Source organism: Acomys minous, assembly GCF_964271855.1.
Source record: "Acomys minous genome assembly, chromosome: 19".
Classification (NCBI taxonomy): domain Eukaryota; kingdom Metazoa; phylum Chordata; class Mammalia; order Rodentia; family Muridae; genus Acomys; species Acomys minous.
The window spans coordinates 61,487,987-61,508,065 of record NC_140499.1 but is presented as its reverse complement, the minus strand read 5'-3'; the positions used below and the strand labels follow the sequence as shown (position 1 = coordinate 61,508,065).

Sequence of the window (20,079 nt, the reverse complement as noted above, 5' to 3'; positions counted from 1 at the left end):
CTGCAAAGCCGGGTCCTGAAGCCGCTGGCTCTCAGATTTGCACGTGTGAGTTTTTCCCTTTTTCCAGCTTGTGATTGCTCCCGGTCCCACAAAGCCTACAGAGACTCACATAGACACCCACCCCCACCCCTTAAGTGAACATGCAGCTATGGAGAGATCTGTGCAGACCCAGGAGCGCTCTCTGTCCCTGGCCACCGAAGTGCTCCCTCCCCATTTTCCCTTCCTCCACCTCCTTAGCCACCAAGCCCTGGGGCAGCGCGCGCCGGGCGGGGCGGGGCGGGGGCGGAGGCGGGGCTGGTGTTGGGCGGGGCTGCCCAAAAGGCGGAGCCGACCAGAGAGGAGGCCAGTTTTGTGATCGCGGTGCCTACTGTACCGTGGAGAAGCCAGTGGGAATCGTACACTGCGGAGCTCTCGTCCCGTCCCGGCCTGGCCCGGCCCGGCCCCGCGCTATGGAGTTCCTTTGGGCCCCTCTCTTGGGTCTGTGCTGCAGTCTGGCCGCTGCTGACCGCCACATCGTCTTCTGGAACAGTTCAAATCCCAAGTAAGCCCCGAGATTCCCCCCTGGCAGCCTGGGTGCCCGGTTGGCAATGCCCTTCCCCGGGCTAACTCTCCCGTCCACCCTCTGGCCTGAGCCTAGGAGAGGTGGCCAGGGGTGGGAAGGATTCTGTAGGATTCTCCACCTCCGCCGTCTTTACCTCCCCTTTGCAACTGGCAACAGCGGACCCGGGCAGAAAGCTGCTCGTGCTTACTTGCACAGGCGCTATTTCAGCCCTTCTCTTCCTGCCTGCCCTCTGGCAGTTCCATCACTCTAAAGTAAGGATCTCCTGCCGCGCGAGCGTTCCTGCCTTGAGAGTGGAACATTAGCCCTGGCCTCCGGGGCTCTTTAAGTCCCCCGACGAAACTTTTGTGTGCGGCTGGGCGTTTGTGTGCTGACAAGCAGCTACTGACCATCACGAGAGTAAGGACAGAGCACCGGCCGTGGAATGACCATTAGGGATGTAGGTTTCGGATTAGCTATTCACCATGTGTTTAAGATGACCCTGGAGAGTGTCCCCAAGGATTTTTTTTTTTTGGAAGGGTGGCATAAATTAGGCACATGCTGTGTGTGCATGGGTAGACCGAGGGAGTGGCTGAGGTGGTCACACTAAGGAACTGGTGAGAGGTGTGTCACTGGAAAGCTTGGGGACAAGCAGAGGGGGGTTCACAGGGCTACAAAGGGCCTAAACAGGAAGGAGGTAATTCCTCCCCCGGCAGGTTTTAGGGCTATGTAGCAAATGGTATTTGGGGGGAAGACCCTGCCTGGCCCTTTGTTCTTGCCCTAGAGTTTCTTCAAGTTATGAGAACAGTGCAGGGGCAGAACCTACGAGGGAGTGTGGTGGGACAAGGGGAAAGGCGCCTAGCGAGGGGTGGGGGGCACCAAACACCACTAAACCACGCCCATATCCATCAAGTCTGTGCCCCCCCCCTTCCCCTGACATACATAGATGCTGTGCCAGCTTCCTCTAGCATTGTGGCATTGCCTGTTGAGGGTCTGTTGTCTCCGGCACGTCGGAGGAAGGATAAAGCCAGTTGCCAGCCCTAAGGGCCACGCATACTCCGCGGGCCTGGAGCACTAGGGCAGCCCAGGCAGCTCCAGTGCCTGCCCCTTGCCTCCCTGACCTAGTCCTGTGCTGGTAATGGGAAAGAGCAAAGTCCCTGTTTATGCCCATGCCAGGTGTTGGCTGAAGCTGGAGTAGGGAACAGGAAGCCGTGAGGAGGGGGGAGCTCTGGCCTTTTCCGTTCCCAAGCTCCCAGGTTTCCTCTCTTTCAGGAAGGAGCCTCTTCCTCGACCCCCTCCCTGTCTTCGCCACCGCTATCGGAGCCCCCCTTTCCAGATGGAGACCAAGTGTCACAGACGGGCCAAGTGTAGGAGATAGCACCCTTAGAAGTATGGCCCCGCTAAGAATAGCTTCAGCCCTCTGGACGCACACATACCCTGTCCTATTTACAGCCACAGGAAAGCCAGTCTAGGCCAGTGGAGGTCATGGGCAGTCTAGCCAGGCCCAGCTTTGGGGGGAAGAGATGAGGTGGCATTGAGCAGGGCGGGTGTAGTGTTGGCACAGGTGACTCAGGGTGGTGGGCCTTAGCCTTGGGATCTCCAGGCTCCAGGCAGAGGCAGTGTCGGAGCTGGGCTCTGGGTCCCCATGTCCTAGAGAGACCGATGCCTTGGTTGTCCAGATTTCTCTGCTCCTTTTGCCTAGAGGCACTGGGACAAATCAGGCCTGAGCTGTCCTGGGATCCTGGGGTCCTGGGGTCTGCTCTTATTTGACAAGGTAAAATTTTCACAGGCTCTCAAAGAGTGCCTGGGCGGGTAGCTGAGGTGGATGAGGCATGAGTCAGTGCCCATCACGGGAATAAGGGAAAGACGCCAGGCCCAGAGCTGAAATACCTGTTCTGAAATGGCTTCTATGTTTATCTCTCCAGAGAGGAATTTTAAAAGCCTCCCTCTCCTTCTCCTTTTCCCCAGGGTGGGGGAGGGGCTGGCAAGCCTGGTTCTAGAGGCTGCAAGTTGTTGCTAGGCCAGGCCCCTAAAGGGTCATGATGGCTGGGTGGTGGGTGGCCACCATGGAACTCCACCATCACCATGGGCACCACCCATACTAAGGACTTGGATTTAAAGCAAGTTGGCAGCCAGCTCTGCTGAGCCTGTCACTGGCAGTGCTTGGGAGAATTCGGAGAAGCTGACTGCTTTCATCGGAGGGTGGAGGGGGGGCAGTAGGGGGTAGCACTTCTCCTGCTAGGACCCTACCCAGGCTGGAGCCAGGTGTCTGGAGCTTCGGGGGGAGGAGGGGCTGGTGGGCAGTCAGGCTGGAGCCTGCAGGCCTTGGGGGTGGGGTGGGGGGGGGACCGATTGGGGGAGGGGAGCTAGCTCCACCTGGAGGTAGGCAAGGGGCGGTCTCAGGCCTGAGACCTGCAGCGTTCCATCAAGGAAAGGTGGAATTGTTACTCCTAGAGATAAAATGACAAGGATGTTTCTGGGTGAGAAAATGGGACAAGGAGATCAGGGCATACATTTGAGTAACAAGGAAGAGAGATTTGAGAAAACTGATGTGGTTTGGTTATCTCTGCGTGTGGGTTTGGACCAGGGCTCGGGATGCCGAGGGATGGTGGAAATCTGAGAGAGACTCAGTGGGAGGGTGTGTGGGGGGGGAACAGGATGAGACGTGAGTGGCTCAGCTTCATGGTAAAGAGAAAGGAAGGGGTCTGGGCTCCGAAGTGCAGAACGGCCCAGATTGAAGTCTATTGGCATTTAAAGAAGCATTGGTCAGTGGACTAGAGTGGGGAGTGAGCTACAGAAATATTTAGAAGCCTATCCTTAGGCAAATACCTGGCGTGTTCTAGAAGGTACTTTGGTACCTGAGAAATAACTTACTGGACGAGTAGGAGTTGAAGATAGGGAGGGAGTGACTGAAGGTGGTGAAGAAAGACGGGAGGAGTCGAGATCAGCAAATAAATACTGGAGTTGAGATGGGGGGGGCGAGACGGACTCTGGGGCTCCTTGGTGAAATGTGAGGGATGATGCAAATTGGAAGCTCAAGGCTCTGGCCTGACGTCTGAGCGACGCCTTCCTCCCTCCCTCCTGCCTTGCCTGGGCCCAGGTTCCGGGACGAGGACTACACCGTGCACGTGCAGCTCAATGACTACCTGGACATCATCTGCCCACATTATGAGGACGAGACTGTGGCAGACGCTGCCATGGAGCGGTACACGCTGTACATGGTGGCGCACCAGGAGTACGTGGCATGCCAGCCCCAGTCCAAGGACCAGGTCCGCTGGAAATGCAACCAACCCAATGCCAAGCATGGCCCAGAGAAACTATCTGAGAAGTTCCAGCGCTTTACACCTTTCACCTTGGGCAAGGAGTTCAAGGAAGGACACAGCTACTACTACATCTGTGAGTGTGTAAGGGATGGATGGGCCGCCGCCGAGCACTAGTGGCCCGGCAGCGTGGGCCTGGGTGCATGCTAATGGCGAGACACGTACCCACGGGGCTTCCCATCCCAAATCTAAACTTCAGTTTTCTCTCCTTCATAGCACAGTGGGGAGTGAGCATCAAGTGTGTCTTAGGCATTCTCTCTGGTGAATGGGCACAGCGATTAAAAAACAAAACAAGGGGCTGGAGAGATGGCTCAGAGGTTAAGAGCACCAGCTGCTTTTCCAAAGGTCCTGAGTTCAATTCCCAGCAACCACATGGTGGCTCACAACCATCTATAATGTGATCTGATGCTCTCTTCTGCCCTGCAGGCAGAGCACTGCATACATAATAAATAAATTAATTAAAAAAAAAAAACAAGCTAGCCAGGCGTGGTTGCGCACGCCTTTAATCCCAGCACTCGGGAGGCCGAGGCAGGCGGATTGCTGTGAGTTCGAGGCTAGCCTGGTCTACAAAGAGAGTCCAGGACAGCCAAGGCTACACAGAGAAACCCTATCTCAGAAAAAAAAAAAAACAAAAAAACAAGCTGGGCATGGTGATGCACACCTTTAATCCCAGCACTTGGGAGGCAGAGACAGGTGGATCCCTGTGAGTTCGAGGCTGGCCTGGTCTACAAAGTGAGTCCAGGACAGCCAAGGCTACACAGAGAGACCCTGTCTCGAAAAACAAAAACAAAAACACTCGTAGTCCCTGGTCCTCAAGGAACTCACATAGATCAGCAAGCCAGGAGAAGAGTGTGATGTCATAGACACGATCCCGGGGTGCTTGGGGAAATGACCTGTGTATCTACCTGCCCAAGGTCAAAGATGGAAGAGACTGAGTATGGAATGACAGGGACAGGAGGCACATGGGGGCGTGGTCACTTCCAGAACTCCTGGAATGAGTCGACAGGCTTGGAAAGTGGGTAGGACAGATTCTTGGGGCTAAATACTAGTAGGGGTTGAGAGTGTCTCCTGAGGGCGGCAGAGGCCAGGGGCTCTGTGAAGAGCAGATCCGGGGTTTAGTCCTCTGCCTGAGTCTAGGCCAGCATGGTAGAAATGGTCCAGGTAAAGAGAAACAACAGTGTGAACGCCTCACCCCGCTTCAGCTGGGCGGTGTGAGATGGGACGTGTGGAAGGGACAAGGTCCACCGTCCTGTCACTGCCCCTGCTAAAGCTGAGTGTTGTTCCAGGCAGTGAGAGACCAGCTGGAAGTAGGCAAACGCTGAAGGTAAATGCCATGGTGAGCTAGGCATGGTGGCTCACAACTGTAATCTCAGTGCTCAGAGCCTGAGATAGGAGGGCTGATGTGATTGATTTCAGGGGCAGCCTGGGCTACAAAGTTTCACGTCAGTGAGGGCTAGAGCAAGACCAATCTAAAAAAGATTGAATAGGGATGGCTCGTCAATTAAGAGCACTGATCAGCTCCTGGGATCACATAGCAGCTAATGCCGGTTCCAGGGCATCCAGTGTCCTTTTCTGGCCTCTGAAGGCACCAGGGACATACATGGTACTCAGATAAAATATCCACATGCATAAAATTAATTTTAAAAATTAAACAAATAGGGCTGGAGAGATGGCTCAGTGGTTAAGAGCACCGCCCGCTCTTTCAGAGGTCCGGAGTTCAATTCCCGGCAACCACCTGGTGGCTCACAACCATCTATAATGTGGTCTGATGCCTTCTTTGGCAGATAAAGCACTCATTTACAATAAATAAAAATAAATACATCTTTTTTTAAAATTAAACAAATAAACTGGGCGTGGTGGTGCTCACCTTTAATCCCAGCACTCTAGAAGCAGAGGCAGGTGGATCGCTGTGAGTTTGAGGCCTGGTCTACAAAGTGAGTCCAGGACAGCCAAGTCTACACAGAGAGACCCTGTCTCAAAAAACCAAAAATAAATATAAATAAATAAAAATTTCAAATCAAGTTTAGAGGGGAGAAAGGAATTAAAGTGGGCAGGGACAAGTATGGTAGAAGTGTGGATAATTCTAGCACTTGGGAAATGAAACCAAGATCACTAGTTTGAGGCCAGCCTGGGCTACATATTGAGACCTTATCTCAAAAACAAAAACAAATAGAGAGAGCAAATAAAAAGGCACTTGCTGCCAACCTGACAACATGACTTCGGTCCCCAGCTCCCAGGTGACTGAAGGACAGGACTTCTCCAAATTGTCCGCTGACCTCCAAACATGTGACACACACACTGAATAAATATTTTATATATGGGGGTGGGGGAGAGGGAGGGGAGTGATGCCTGCCTGTAATCCCAGTACTCAGAAGGTAGAGGCAGGAGGGTCAGCAGTTCAAGGGGGGCATCCTATAGCAAGTTCAAGGCAAGCCTGGGCTTCAAGAGAGCTTGTCTCCCCCAAATTTAATGTAAGCTCTTTTTTTTTTAAGATTTTATTTATTTATTTTGTATACAACGTTTTGTCTGAATGTACACCTGCAAGCCAGAAGAGGACACAAGATCTCATTATTATAGATGGTTGTGAACCACCATGCGGTTGTTGGGAATTGAACTCAGGACCTCTGGAAGACCAGGCAGTGCTCTTAACCTCTGAGCCATCTCTCCAGCCCCCAATTTAAGCTCTTTTTTAAAAAACAGTATTAACACAAGCCTGAGAACCTAAAATCTGTCCGTAACCCACCAAGCCAGCTGCAGTGGTCCCCAAACCCAGTGAAAAGCCAGATGCTGTGGTGTACACCTGTCATCCCATCTCTCCTATAAGGAGAGAGAAGGCAGAGACAAGAAAACTAGCCTTGGTTGGGTGTGGCGGCACACACACACACACACACACACACACACACACACACACACACACACACAGAGGCCTTCAGTTCCAGCACGTGGGAGGCAGAGGTACAGGAATCTGTGCGATTGAGACCAGCCTGGTCTACATAGTCAATCCCAGGACAGCAAGGTTGAAGGCGAGAACTGACTTCCAAAACTTGTAGTCTGACTTTCACACATGTGCCATGACATGCTGGAAAGAGAAAGAAAAAAAATTTTTTAAATAAATAATAAAGTCTGGGTACGGCATTGAACACTTTTATCCTGCACTCAGGAGGCAGAGGAAGGTAGATGTTTATAAGTTCGGAGCCAGCCTGGTCTACATAGCAAGTTCCAGGGCAGCCAGGGCTACATAGTGAGAACCTGTCTTGAATAAGGGAAAAAATAAAAATAAAAATAAAAAAAACGTTTAAAGTAAGCAGGGCCCTGAGAAAGCAAAGTCAGCCAAGTCTGAGCACAGATCTTCTAGCAAAGGCCCCTTCCTTGAATCCTACGGATTTCTTTTACAGCCAAACCTATCCACCACCAGGAAACCCAGTGCTTGAAGCTGAAGGTCACTGTCAATGGCAAAATCAGTAAGTGTCGGGCCCTGTGGACCTCCTCCTCCATCCTTGCATGCTGAGCGTGGTCTGGTGGTCTGGGATGGGGAGGGGGCTGCCTCTCTGCCTCGTGGTGCCATAACTGATCCGATACCATGCTTATTTTCCAGCTCATAGTCCCCAGGCCCACGTGAACTCGCAGGAGAAGAGACTTCCAGCTGGTAGGTATAGCTTGAGCCAGTTGGGGCTGGGTCACAGGAAGGGGTTTGCTCGAGGAGACCAGGTGCTAGTGGTGGCTCCTTTGCCAACGCAGGGCCTGGCTAAATCCTGCTTGGCCGGAAGCCTGTTGCAAACAATGAGCCACTTACCCTGTTCTTTGCCTTCTCACCATGCAGATGACCCGGAGGTGCAGGTCCTGCACAGCATCGGTCACAGCGATGCCCCCCGCCTCTTCCCACTGGTCTGGGCTGTGCTGCTTCTGCCACTGCTGCTGCTGCAAACTCAGTGACGGTGTGTGCTTCACCTGGCTTAAGAACTGGAACTGGGCTAAGGGGCAGGGAAATGCCCCTCCCCAGAAGCTCCAGCCCTGGGACCTTCTCCCTCCACATGCACAAGCCGCCGCCCCGAAGCCTCAGAAGGTTCAGTATTAAGGGTTTCAACCCAGAGTTCAGCCAGCCTGACTGTGCCGTCCCTGCCTCCACTTCAGAGGGATGGAGAAGGAAGGTGGGGAAGATCCTTCCCCTGCGGTTTCCACCTTTAAGCCAAAGAAACAAGCTGTGCAGAGGGCCCAATGGGAGCTGGAGCTGGAGGAGCCTGAGCTCCAGGCAGCTAGACAACTGAACTTGGTAAAGATGTCCTTCCCCAAGGAAGCCATGATGAACTGACTGAAGGAAATGCTTGAGACAGCTTCCTGCGTGGGAGCCAGGTACAGGAAAGGCAGCTTGGGCTGACCCAGCATCTCCGTGAGCTTTCCACCTGCTGGGCTGCCACAGAGGTTTGCAAGCAGGACTGACTGCATCTTCCCCATCCCTGGGGCAGCATTCCCTGGAGCTGTGCCCACCAGAGGATTGTACCAGCCTGGTTCTAGAGTATAGCCATAAGGGCAGTGCCCACGTGTACAGTCTGTGTAGAGTGTAGCTTAAGGGGCAGGGCCCACATGTACAGTGTCTGTATATAAAACTGCTGTATATAAAACGTGCTCATTTCTACAACTGGAGGTTTTTTTTTTATACAGTGTTCTTGAATTCACAATAAAGTAATGTTTTTGGTTTTTTTGAACATGCTCTTCTGCCCCCCCCCCCCCCCCCCCGCCCCGTGTTGACTTATGACCACAGAGTCCCAGCTCTGTGTTAGGCTCTGCTAAAACAGAAGCAACTGGGCAGGTCTGAGGCACATCTATAATCTCAGCTATTCTTGTGGCTGAGGTGGGAAGATTGCAAATTTGAGATAACCTGGGCAACGTAGACCTTGCCTCAAAAGCAAAATTAAAGGGTTGGAAATGCACCCCTAGAAGTAGAGTGCTAAGCCAGTCAGGGGTGGCGCACACCTTTAATCCCAGCACTCGGGAGGCAGAGGCAGGTGGATCATTGTGAGTTTGAGGCCAGCCTGGTCTACAAAGTGAGTCCAGGACAGCCAAGGCTATACAGAGAAACCTTGTCTCAAACAAACAAACAAACAAAAAACAAGTAGAGTACCAACCTAATGTGTGTAAGCCCTGCGTTCAGTACCTCAGCAGCATAAAACACAAGTAGCCAGGCATGGTGGCTCACGCCTGTAACCCAGCACTCAGAAGATTGAAACAAGATTGCCAAAAGTTTAATGCCAGCCTGGGCTGCAATGTGAGACCTTGCCTCACAAAAATGAAATAAATGAATGGCTGTGGGGCGGGGGGGACAGACAACGACATATAAAAGACACAGCTTGGCTTTAATTTATCTTTCTAAAGGGAGGACGTTCCCTCCTATGAGGGTTCTGTGGGAGAATTCCCTGTAATAGTGGGCTGGACTCCTCTCCGCACCCACTCCCGGAGTTCTTCCTGTCCAACCTCTACCCCACTCTCCCCAGCCTCAAGCGTTGGGCTTTGGCATACTCAGGCAGGTAGGTACTCATGCTGTCTGGGTGAGTCAGGGAGCCGGGTGCCCGCTGAAGCATGTGCGCAGCCCCACCAGCAGAGCTGCGTGGGAGGCTGGGAGGGAAAGTTCCCAGCAGCAAGTATGCCGGAACAGGGGGCCAGGGGTAGGGTTGTCCATGGATAGGGCAGATCTTGTAGGGGAGTGCATCTGAAGGAAGATGGCAGTTGCTGACTATTTGGGGCACCGACTAGAAAGTGGTTTCCATCACTTCCAGGGAAAACTTCCCAGAGCCGGGTAACCAAGGTTCTGATATGGATCACTGAATAGGAGGCTCGTTGAAGACTGAGTAAGACTAAATTTGGGGTTTGGGTACTAACGCAAAAGGACATACAAGAGCACAGAAGTTGAGGATCGCGGTCTAGATGTTTGTTCGAAGGGATGCGCAGAGTGTGAGGAGGGGGCCGGGTCGGAGCAAATGCACGGTCCATACTAAAACCGCTAAACGCCATCGGAAGGGCCAAGATCAGGACCCAGGCCGGTCATTACAGCAAACCGCCAGGCTAGCACGCAGCGCGCCGGTAAGGCAGGGCCCCTAGTTCCGGTACAGTTCGGGCGAGGGCGGGTTCCGGCGCGGCTCCGCGGGGAGGGGCGGGGCTTCGCCGTCCGCAGCTCTGGGCCTGAGCTGCTGGCGCACAGCACTGGGCGAGGGAACAGACTCCGGCGGGATGGAGGCGGGCGGCGTGGCGGACTCTTTCCTCTCCAGTGCCTGCGTGCTCTTCACCCTGGGCATGTTCTCCACTGGCCTGTGAGAGTGTGGATAGACTGGGCTGGGGCAGGATCAGGAAGTCAAGAAAGGATGGTGGTCAAGAGACGTGGCTACAAGTCCTGGCTGCATCTGGAGCCAAGAATGAAAGTGGAATCGGGTTGGGTGATCTGGTGCTTGCTAGGCAGGGCTGGCCTCTAGGGCCTGAGGGAAGAGAACTGCTTGTCGTTCAGGGTGGGTGACAAGCACTGAGGGATCTTCTACCCATTCCTAACAATTCCCTTTGGGTCCCCTTCCAGCTCGGACCTCAGGCACATGCAGAGGACACGGAGCGTGGACAACATTCAGTTCCTGCCTTTTCTCACCACGGATGTCAAGTGAGAAACAGCGTTGTTGGCTGTGGTGGGAAAGGCTGAGAGGGAGGTGCAAGAGGTCCTTGGGGACCCGGTGCAAAGTTCAGCCCCCTCGGACCATAATCCTTCCTCTCCCTCGCAGCAACCTGGGCTGGCTGAGTTACGGAGTCTTGAAGGGAGACTTGACCCTCATCACTGTCAACACCGTGGGTGCTGTGCTTCAGAGTCTTTACATCCTGGTGTACCTGTACTACAGCCCTCAGAAGGTAGAGGCCCTGCCTTGCACCCACCTCGGCTGCACCCTCTGCCACGTTAGCAGAGCACACAATATGTTATTTCCTGGAATACAAGTAAAATGACATTACTTCCTTTTCCTGGAAGGCCCTACTGGTCCCCTTTTCCCATGAAGCTGACCCCTTTCCCATGACCCTCCAAAACGCACACACAGTCACCCACGCTCCCCTGGGAAAGGCCGGTGGCTTACCTAGCACAGTGCAGTGCAACCCCGTGCTCTGCCACAGGCCAGGGAGAGAGGGCCATACTGCCTCTGATAGGACCAGGGACAGTGGCTAAGAACGGCCACTGGCTCTGCTCCCCACTCAGTCACACAAACACTTATTAGTCTCCTATTGTATACCTATGTAAGGCTCACATGAAAAGGGGAGGGAGAAAAAGATACTTTTCCCTTGCCTGGAGACCTCCGGTGTGGCAAGGATGAGACTCCTTCCAAGTAACTGGTGAGACAGACACTTGACATGAAGGCTGGGATAAAAAGTTGAATTTCCCACCCAGGGAGGTGGTGGTGTGTGAGATGGATTGCTGTGAGTTCGAGGCTAGCTTGGACTACAAAGTGAGTCCAGGACAGCCAAGGCTACACAGAGAAACCTGTCTCGAGGGGTGGGGGGTGGAGTTGAATTTCCCATTGGGGCATGGACAGAGGAGCAATTCCAGTAGAGAAATCCATGTTCTGGGTACATATGCAAGTAAGACACCTCACCTCTCCCTTCCCCCACCCCCCCACCCTTCAGCGTGCTGCACTCCTCCAGACAGCAACCCTGCTGGGTGTCCTCCTCCTGGGTTATGGCTACTTCTGGCTTCTGGTGCCAGACCTTGAGGCCCGGCTTGAGCAGCTTGGCCTCTTCTGCAGTGTCTTTACCATCAGCATGTACGTCTCCCCACTGGCTGACTTGGTGAGTCGGGGTGACCAAGAGGTGATAAGAAGGGCTAGGCTCCCTGAGCCAAGGACTGGCTATACTCCTGAGGGGTGGAGGTGGGGGAAATCCAGCTCCTGGAAGGAGTCAGGGCAGTAGAGGTGGATACACGGGATGCAGGAGAGGGCTGGGTGACAGGTCAGAGGGATTTGGGTCCTTTTCTTGAGGAGACTCTGTAGCGAGGGTTCGGTAAGGGTGCTATGAACCTGAGCCGGGAGTATCGTTGCCACAGGCCAAGATCATCCAGACTAAATCAACACAGCGTCTCTCCTTCTCGCTCACCATCGCTACTCTCCTTTCCTCTGCCTCCTGGTCCATCTACGGGTTTCGACTCAGAGACTCATACATCATGGTGAGCAGGTTCCGGAAGGGACAATGAGTCTACAAAGCGGAAACGTGTTCCTGTCTTTATAGCAGCTTTTTGATTGCAGGTGCCTAACCTACCAGGAATCCTTACCAGCTTTATCCGCCTCGGGCTTTTCTGCAAGTACCCCCCAGAGCACGACAGGAAATACCGCCTTCTGCAAACCTGACCCCAGGAACCTCAGTGACAACCTGAGGCCAAACTCCTGTTATCCGCACAGGTCCTTGTGAACAATTCCGTGGATGCAGTAGTAGGTTGTGAGGGAAAAAAAAAGATGACTTTGGAAATAGAGGGACCAAAGATCTTTACTCAGATCAGGTGGGACCTCTAGGAGGAAATCACATTTTTCTAAAGAGATTATCTTCTCATTTTGGAGGCTGGGGTGGTATCTGTACAATGTGCCTTAAAATAAACTGTTCGCCACCCCTGCCTGTAAGGCTTGGGTTTTCTTCACTATTTTCAACCTGCCTGTCTTGATAGATGCTGGGTCTAGTGACTGGGCCTATAGGATTAGCTCAGAAAGGTATCTGAAAGAATTAGAAGCTAGAAAGTCCCAGAAGGACCTTTATTTTTATTTATTTATTTATTTATTTTATTTTTTATTTTTTGGTTTTTCAAGACAGGGTTTCTCTATGTTATCATGGCAATCCTGGACTCGCTTTGTAGACCAGGCTGGCCTCAAACTCACAGCAATACGCCTGCCTCTGCCTCCTGAGTGCTGGGATTAAAGGCGTGCGCCACCACGCCTGGCTACCAGGAAGACCTTTAAAAAAGAAAAATCAAAAACAAAAGAAGTTGGAAGTTATAAAGAATTGAAATTAGGTATACATAGTTCTTGCCCAGACTTGTGTGAAAAGCATTTAAGAGGCTGAAGCAGGGAGCTCAGTGGTTAAAGGCACTGACTGCTCTTCCAGGGTTCAGATCCCAGCACCTGCATGGCAGCTCACAACTGTCTGTAACTCCAAGATCTGATAATGTCAAGTAGACATACATGCAAAACACCAATGCACATAAAATAAAGGTTAAAAAAAAAAAAAGGTTGAAGCAGGCTAGGGTGTGGTGGCACACGCCTGTAATCCCAGCATCGGGGAAGCAGAGGCAGGTAGATCTCTGTGAGTTCCAGGCTAGCCTGGTCTACAAAGTGAGTTCAAAACAGCCAAGGCCACACAGAGAAACCCTGTTTCAAAACAAACAAACAAACCAGTGATGGAAGCAGGAGGATCAGAGGTTGAGGGCAGCCTGAGTAACATGTTAAGCTGTAGGCTAGGTTGGACTACATAAGAAAACCACCCAAACAGATAAACAAAACAGGCTTGGAGGATGTAGCTCAGTTGAGGGCTTACAAGTTCGAAGCACAGCAGGTTCGACCCTCAACACCACAGGAACTAGTCATAGTGATTTAAATCTGTAATTAGACAAACTGAGAGGGAGAGAATGAAGATCATCCTCAGCCACATGCTGAGTTCGAGGCCAGTCTGGGATACATAAGATCCCATTTCAAACAGGAAAATCATCATCCTCATCATCATCCTCTTAAAGGGCCAGAACACCACTAAAACACAAGGCTAAATCAAGCCTGGGAAGGTGGCTCTCCCGCCTCTTACTTCTTCGCCTCTGGGGTATATAAGAGATTCCCTAACACCAATCCTCCATACTCAGAACTAAACAAGGTTAGAAAACAAAACTGCACTTTAATGGGGAGTGAGGAAGGATTGTCCAGACTGGGATGGGTGACGTGTCAGAAGCGCAGGCCCCTGCGGGCTAAATCCGCTCGGGCCTCGAGGATCTGGCTCTGCAGCTCTCGGGCGGCGTCCTCGCAGTCGTGAAATGTGGCGACGCGATAGCCCACAGTACCCAGGGCATAGCACCCAGCGGACACCAGCAGGTAGGCAGGCAGTGGCCACAGGACCTCCTGGCAGGGGAAAGGCAGCTCGAGGCCCAGAGCGCCCACGGTCAGGGCAGCCCAGGCAGAGCCCAGGAGCGCCAGTCCCAAAAGCCACTGGGTTAGCTTTGTCATGTTGGCTGCAGGGAGAGAAATGAAAGCTGGGGATCGGTTCTGCCATTACCCGCTCTGCGTCTGACATTCGTTCCCAGTCACCGCCACCTTCTGCCACCTTCCCACACTGCCCGCCACCTAAGCGTACCTCAATGTGTCGCGCTGACAGGGACAGCATCAGCGTCCGGAAGCCCTCTTCTACTGCGGCCCTTCCTCCACGCTGCCTTCTGGGAACTGTAGTTCTCAGGACAATGCCTGGAGAACTTCCGGCCGCGCTCAGATCCAGGTGGGTTACACAGCGCTGTTCCAAAATCACAGGCTGAACCCAGAGGAGTATTTGCGCTGTTCCCACCCCCTCGCCGCCGGGGACCCAGATCTAGACTGGCTGGGACTTGCGGAAAGAATGAATATGTGCCAAAACGTTCATATATATATATATATGTGTGTGTGTGTGTGTGTGTGTGTGTGTGTGTGTGTGTGTGTGTTTTTAAAGATTTATCTCATACATATACAGTGTTGTGCTTGCATGTACTCCTGCACACCAGACGACGGCACTAGATCTCATGATAGATGGCTGTGAGCCACCTTGTGGTTGCTGGGAATTGAACTCAGGACCTCTGGAAGAACAGACAGTGCTCTTAACCTCTGAGCCATCTCTCCAGCCCAAAATGTTCATATCTTAATGTAGTATCGTCCCCCTTAAGCTCCAGTTCTCCAGCGCAGAAAACCCACTCACTCAACCATTCAAGCATTCTTCCAACACACCCAGCAAACACTAAAGAACAAGCCGCCTCATTCCTGCTAGGCAAGCTCTCTACCACTGAGCCTTCCTATTTTGAAACAGGATCTTGCTAAACACCCAGGATAACCTTGTAGTCCAATTTGAGACCCTCTCTGATAGAAACAGGCTGGTCTTGGTTAGAATGGCACAGACCTGTGATTCCAGGAAAACTCAAAATAAGAAAAAGGACTATCAGGAAGTAATCTGAATAAATTATAATAGTTTTTTTGTTTCTTTGTTTTGTTTTTTTGAGACAGGGTTTCTCTGTGTAGCCTTGACTGTCTTGGGCTCACTTTGTAGACCAGGCTGGCCTTGAACCCACAGCCATCCACCTGCCTCTGCCTCCTGAGTGCTGGGATTAAAGGCATGCACCCACAAAAAAAATTTTTTTAAAGAAAGAAAGAGGACCATTGCAGGATATGGTAAAGGATGGTTGGCTTTAGGCAGAGTTCCAACTTAAATAAAACAAGAGGGGTCTTTGTTTGGTTTAATTGGGGCTTAAATTTTTATTTTTGTGTGCATGTGTGTGTGTGTGTGTGTGTGTGTGTGTGTGTGTGCGAGTGTGTGCTGTCTGTGCACATTCAGGTGCCTGCAGAGGCTAGGAGGATATCATTCCCTGGGAGCTGGGGTTATAGGTGGCAGTGAGCTGTCCGCCACTTATGTTAGAAACCAAACTCAGATCCTCTGGAAGAGCAGTGTGAGTCCAAGACAGCCACAGAGATGACTCCACAGAGAAGCCCTGTCTCAAGAAACCAAAAACAGGCCGGGCGGTGGCGGCGCACGCCTTTAATCCCAGCACTTGGAAGGCAGAGGCAGGTGGATCGCTGTGAGTTCGAGGCCAGCCTGGTTTCCAAAGTGAGTCCAGGACAGTCAAGGCTACACAGAGAGACCTTGTCTCAGGAAAAGAAGAAGAAGAAGAAGAAGAAGAGGAGGAGGAGGAGGAGGAGGAGGAGGAAGAAGAAGAAGAAGAAAGAAGGAAAGAAAGAAAAAAACAAAAAACAAAAACAAACAAAAAGGTAAGGTAGGAGCGTACGTTAGGAAAATGAATATTAACAACGACTTAATCTTCATTCTGTGGCATCAAAGTCTACTGGGAGACAGTGCCAGCAGACACAAAGGTCTGATCTCAATCCCCAAACATCACCAAAAAATAAACTAGGGGTGGGGGGGTGGGAAAGAAACCGGAAAGAAGGAAAATATATTACTTAGAAATAGGGAGGAAAACCTTAGAAGCGGCAGCTTGGAGATGCGAGCAGTGATGTTCAGAGAAGTGCTGAGACGGAGGGAAAGTGGAGCTGGCTTTCCTTAGATGCCTGGAGAATTGCCTGACTTCTAAAACTTCAGTAAATTCCTTGGTTAAAGAAAAGTTTTACCAGCCAGGTGTGGTGGCATGTATATACTTTTAGTCCCAGCACTCGGGGAGGTGAGTTCGAGGACAGCCTGGTCTACAAAGTGAGTCTAGGACAGCCAAGGCTATACAGAGAGACTCTGTCTCAAAAAAATACATATATATATAATTTTTTTTTACTTAAAGAAAATGCCCCCCCCCCCCCCGCCACTGCAATGACAATCTCCATATAAGAACATGTCTCTCCCAAAGGCTTCTCCCTCATCCGTCTTCAGAAGAGAAGAGGAAAGACAAGAAACAGCGCCTGGTGCAGAGCTCGATTCCTAAGTCATCAGTGTGAGCTGCCCAGGAAGCCTCTAGTCCCCGCGGTCTTGTCCATGCCCGAATGCTATCTTGCACATTGGCTGCTCCATGCTCATGTTGGCCTACAGCAGGAAGGCAAGGCTGACAGAAGACAGGCCAGGTCCACGCAGGAAGGAGGCAGACACTGGCCTGGTTAGATGCCAACAGCAGCACGGATCAGAGCTGGAGAAAGAAGCAGTGCCTTGGTGCTCTGCATCTCTCTAAAAGACCCAGCTTTAGCCCTTAAAAAAAAAAAATGCCAGTGGTGGTGGCACACGCCTTTAATGCCAGCACTGGAGAGGCAGCAGATCACTGTGAGTTCGAGGCCAGCCTGGTCTACAAAGTAAGTCCAAGACAACCAAGGCTACACAGAGAAACACTGTCTTGAAAAACAAAAACAAACAAACAAACAAAAAATTAAATAAGAATTTAATAATGGTCATAGGCAGAAAATTGACCACTTCCTGGGAGGTTTGTGTGTGCCTTGGCCTGTGCAACACCATACTGTTTAATAGTCAGAGCATACTACAGTAGGTCTTTAATTTTATTTTTGTTTATGTGAATATATATATGTGCCATGTCTGTTCTGGTGCCTGTAGGGTCCAGAAGAGCATGTCGCATCCCTGGGAGCTGGAATTCTAGGCAGTTTCAAGCTCTCTGACGTGCATGTTGGCAGCTAAACTCAGACACACTGCAAGGGCAGCAGGCACCCTTAGCCACTCTGGCCCTTCAGCAGGAAGTTTTTAATTAATATTTTTATTCATTTTTGAGAAATTCATGGAATGCATTCTAAACCTATCCACCACTCATCTGCCCCGCCCCCACTGCCCCTGCAGTGTTTTTGTATCTTCATATATATACAAATGAAGAAACTGAGGCACGGAGCACATATAAAGCTGAGCAGCTTGGCAAGGTCAACTCCAAACCTCATTCTGGGTGATCTCCCTCTTGTGTTCGGCCCCACCCCCCTCCTCCCCTCCCCCCCCACAAGTGAATGGCCAGCTAGGGATCATGGGAACAGTGCCAAGGACCGTGGAGAGTGCTCACCCAGTCGTCTTCGAAACAGCCCTATGGATCACCACCCACGTGCTCTTGTGTCCCTGATAGGCACAGTCTGACTCCAGAGCTCACCACAAAAATATATAGCCCCTCCCTCACCAAAGCAATAGAACAGAATAAGAAGGGGGGAAAAATCACAAACTGGGAAGAAGAAAGCAGGAGGATCAGAAGTTCAAGGTCATCCTTAGCTGCAGAGTGAGTTTGCAGTTGGCCTGAACATATACACATAAATAAAAAAATTTTTTTAAACTTTTTTTTTTGAGACAGGGTTTCTCTGTGTAGCCTTGATTGTCCTAGACTCCCTTTGTAGACCAGGCTGGCCTCGAACTCACGATCCACCTGCTTCTGCCTCCCGAGTGCTGGGATTAAAGGCATGTGCCGCCACCGCCACCACCACCCGGCAAAAATATAATTTAAATTAAGAAAAAAAAACCTACTGCACTATGTTGTGACTGTTAAACTGTATGGTGTTGCACAGGCCAAGGTGCACATAAGTCTCCCAGTGGGCGATTGTATTTTCTGCCTTTTTTCTTCCTTTCTTTTTTTTAAAAAAGGGCTAAAGCTGGGAGGCTGAAAGTGATGCAGAGCGCCAAGGCACAGCTTGTTGCTCCAGGAAAGGAAGCGACTGGAGAGATGCTCAGTGGTTAAGAGCACCTGTTGCTCTTGTTGAAGACCAGGGCTCAGTTCCCAGTACCCGCATGGCAGCTCGCTCACAAGCCTCTGTAACTCCACTTCCAGAGGATTCTATATCGTCCTGTGGCCTCAGAGAGCACCTGTATATACGTGACATAGACATACATACAAATAAAAAGGAAACCTTAAAACAAATGCCCAGGGAAGAGACTCTAGGCAGCCTGAGCATGCCAACCCCAGCTCTGGCAGGCCCTGCCCTTCTCCCCCTTTCCCTCTGCCTTGCTAAAAACTGTAAAGATAAGCCAGGCGGTGGTGGCGCACGCCTTTAATCCCAGCACTCGGGAGGCAGAGGCAGGAGGATCGCTGTGAGTTCCAGGCCAGCCTTGTCCAAAAAAAAGCTTGCAGGAAGATCCATTCCTTTATTTGGGCAATTCTTCCTCCTGAGGCTGACTACCAAGGCCCAGCTATCAAAGTATTGGAGTTCAGCAATCAAAAGTCCCCTCTGGCTCACCTAATTAACCTGTTCAATCAAAAGCAAACACCTCGAGTGATGGGGCACACCTTGGAGGCAGAGGCAGGTGGATCTTTGTGAATTTGAGGCCAGCTTGATCTACAGAGTGAGGTCCAGGACAGCCAGGGCTACACAGAGAGATCCTGTCTGGAAAACAAAAAACAAACAAAACAAAACAAACAAATGGAAAACAAGCAAATAAATTAAACGCCACAATCTAACATGGGTGTTTCCCCTTTTACTTTTAAAACCTGCCGTTTGCCTCTGGGCAGCGTCCTGTCCCCCTTATCCATCAACATTCTTTGTCCTCCAGGGACAAATAGCCCCTCCCCCTCCCTATTGTTCCCCTGTCCTCTGTCTCCTGCCTTTGTCTCTTATTCCCAGCCCTTTGTCCCTCTAGGGCAAATAGATTTCCTTTGTGCTGAGAACTTTGTCTCGGGGTGCCTGTGCGTTCTACCTTGTGCATTTGTAAGTCAGCACAGCAGCCAGACGTGGTGACTCAGGCTTGTAACTTCAGCGTTTGGGAAGCTGAAGCAACAGTTTGTGATGACGGCAAGGGCAGCCTGTACTACAGACAAGTCTGAGGCAAGCCTGGAGGCCCAGCCTAAAATAAAAATAAACAAAAATATATATTTCTTTTTTTTTTTTTGGTTTTTCAAGACAGGATCTCTCTGTGTTAGCCTTGGCTGTCCTGGACTCCCTTTGTAGACCAGGCTGGCCTCGAACTCACAGCAATCCGCCTACCTCTGCCTCCCGAGTGCTGGGATTAAAGGCGTGCGCCACCATGCCCGGCAAAAAAATATATTTCTTTAAAGGGGCTTCCAGAAGGCTCCCAACAGGGGTTAGTGATGACTGTTAAAAATAGCTAGAGCTATGTGTTTGCACTAACCAAGGACAATACAAGTAGTAAACATCGAACCCCTACTCTGATCTACCCAATGGATAGGACATTCTCCACAGTTCTCCCTTGATAGGGAGGCCTGATGGCACTCAAAGAAAGAATAAACAGGCTACCAAGATGAGCCTTGATAGGCTGTGACCATATGGTTGGGGAGGAGGTCCCCCTCAGTCATAGACCTAGGGGAGGGGAATAGGGAGGAACAGGAGGGTACAAGTGATGGGATAACAATTGAGTTGCAATCTGAATAAATTAATATTAAAAAAAAAAAAGCTATGTGAAGCCAGGCATGGTGGCGCACGCCTTTAATTCCAGCACTTGGGAGGCAGAGGCAGCGGGATCTCCATGAGTTTGAAGCCAGCCTGGAGTACAAAGCTAGCTCAGGGCAGCCAGAGCTGTTACACAGAGAAACCTTGGGGGGGGGGGGGGGGTTGGGGGAAGGAAGCTATGTGAAGCAGGGGGTTG

The 20,079-nt window shown here is 51.2% G+C and overlaps 3 protein-coding genes across 6 annotated transcripts; 2 read left to right on the top strand and 1 right to left on the bottom strand.

Moving 5' to 3' along the window:
* The first annotated feature begins 326 nt into the window (after nucleotides 1–326).
* On the top strand, nucleotides 327–8,561 carry EFNA1 (ephrin A1). Its single transcript, XM_084769530.1, has 5 exons — nucleotides 327–541; nucleotides 3,639–3,934; nucleotides 7,254–7,319; nucleotides 7,454–7,504; nucleotides 7,679–8,561. Exons 1-5 carry the CDS (start codon nucleotides 450–452, stop codon nucleotides 7,789–7,791), a joined length of 618 nt encoding a protein of 205 aa, XP_084625656.1. The 5' UTR covers nucleotides 327–449; the 3' UTR covers nucleotides 7,792–8,561.
* Nucleotides 8,562–9,790: 1,229 nt separating this feature from the next.
* SLC50A1 (solute carrier family 50 member 1) lies at nucleotides 9,791–12,477 on the top strand. Of its 4 annotated transcripts, none has more exons than XM_084769538.1 (6): nucleotides 9,791–9,933; nucleotides 10,418–10,495; nucleotides 10,614–10,737; nucleotides 11,500–11,661; nucleotides 11,915–12,034; nucleotides 12,114–12,477. In XM_084769538.1, the coding sequence occupies exons 2-6, from the start codon at nucleotides 10,434–10,436 to the stop codon at nucleotides 12,213–12,215; spliced, it is 570 nt and encodes a 189-aa protein (XP_084625664.1). In that variant the 5' UTR covers nucleotides 9,791–9,933; nucleotides 10,418–10,433; the 3' UTR covers nucleotides 12,216–12,477. The 4 variants fall into 4 exon arrangements, with proteins under 4 accessions (XP_084625664.1, XP_084625666.1, XP_084625665.1 ...); XM_084769539.1 differs by lacking the exon at nucleotides 9,791–9,933 and adding an exon at nucleotides 9,998–10,141; XM_084769537.1 differs by lacking the exon at nucleotides 9,791–9,933 and adding an exon at nucleotides 9,998–10,160.
* Nucleotides 12,478–13,717: 1,240 nt separating this feature from the next.
* Nucleotides 13,718–14,328, bottom strand: DPM3 (dolichyl-phosphate mannosyltransferase subunit 3, regulatory). Its single transcript, XM_084769545.1, has 2 exons — nucleotides 14,191–14,328; nucleotides 13,718–14,068 (listed from the first exon to the last, which is right to left on the bottom strand). Exon 2 carries the CDS (start codon nucleotides 14,061–14,063, stop codon nucleotides 13,785–13,787), a length of 279 nt encoding a protein of 92 aa, XP_084625671.1. The 5' UTR covers nucleotides 14,064–14,068; nucleotides 14,191–14,328; the 3' UTR covers nucleotides 13,718–13,784.
* Between the last annotated feature and the right edge of the window lie 5,751 nt (nucleotides 14,329–20,079).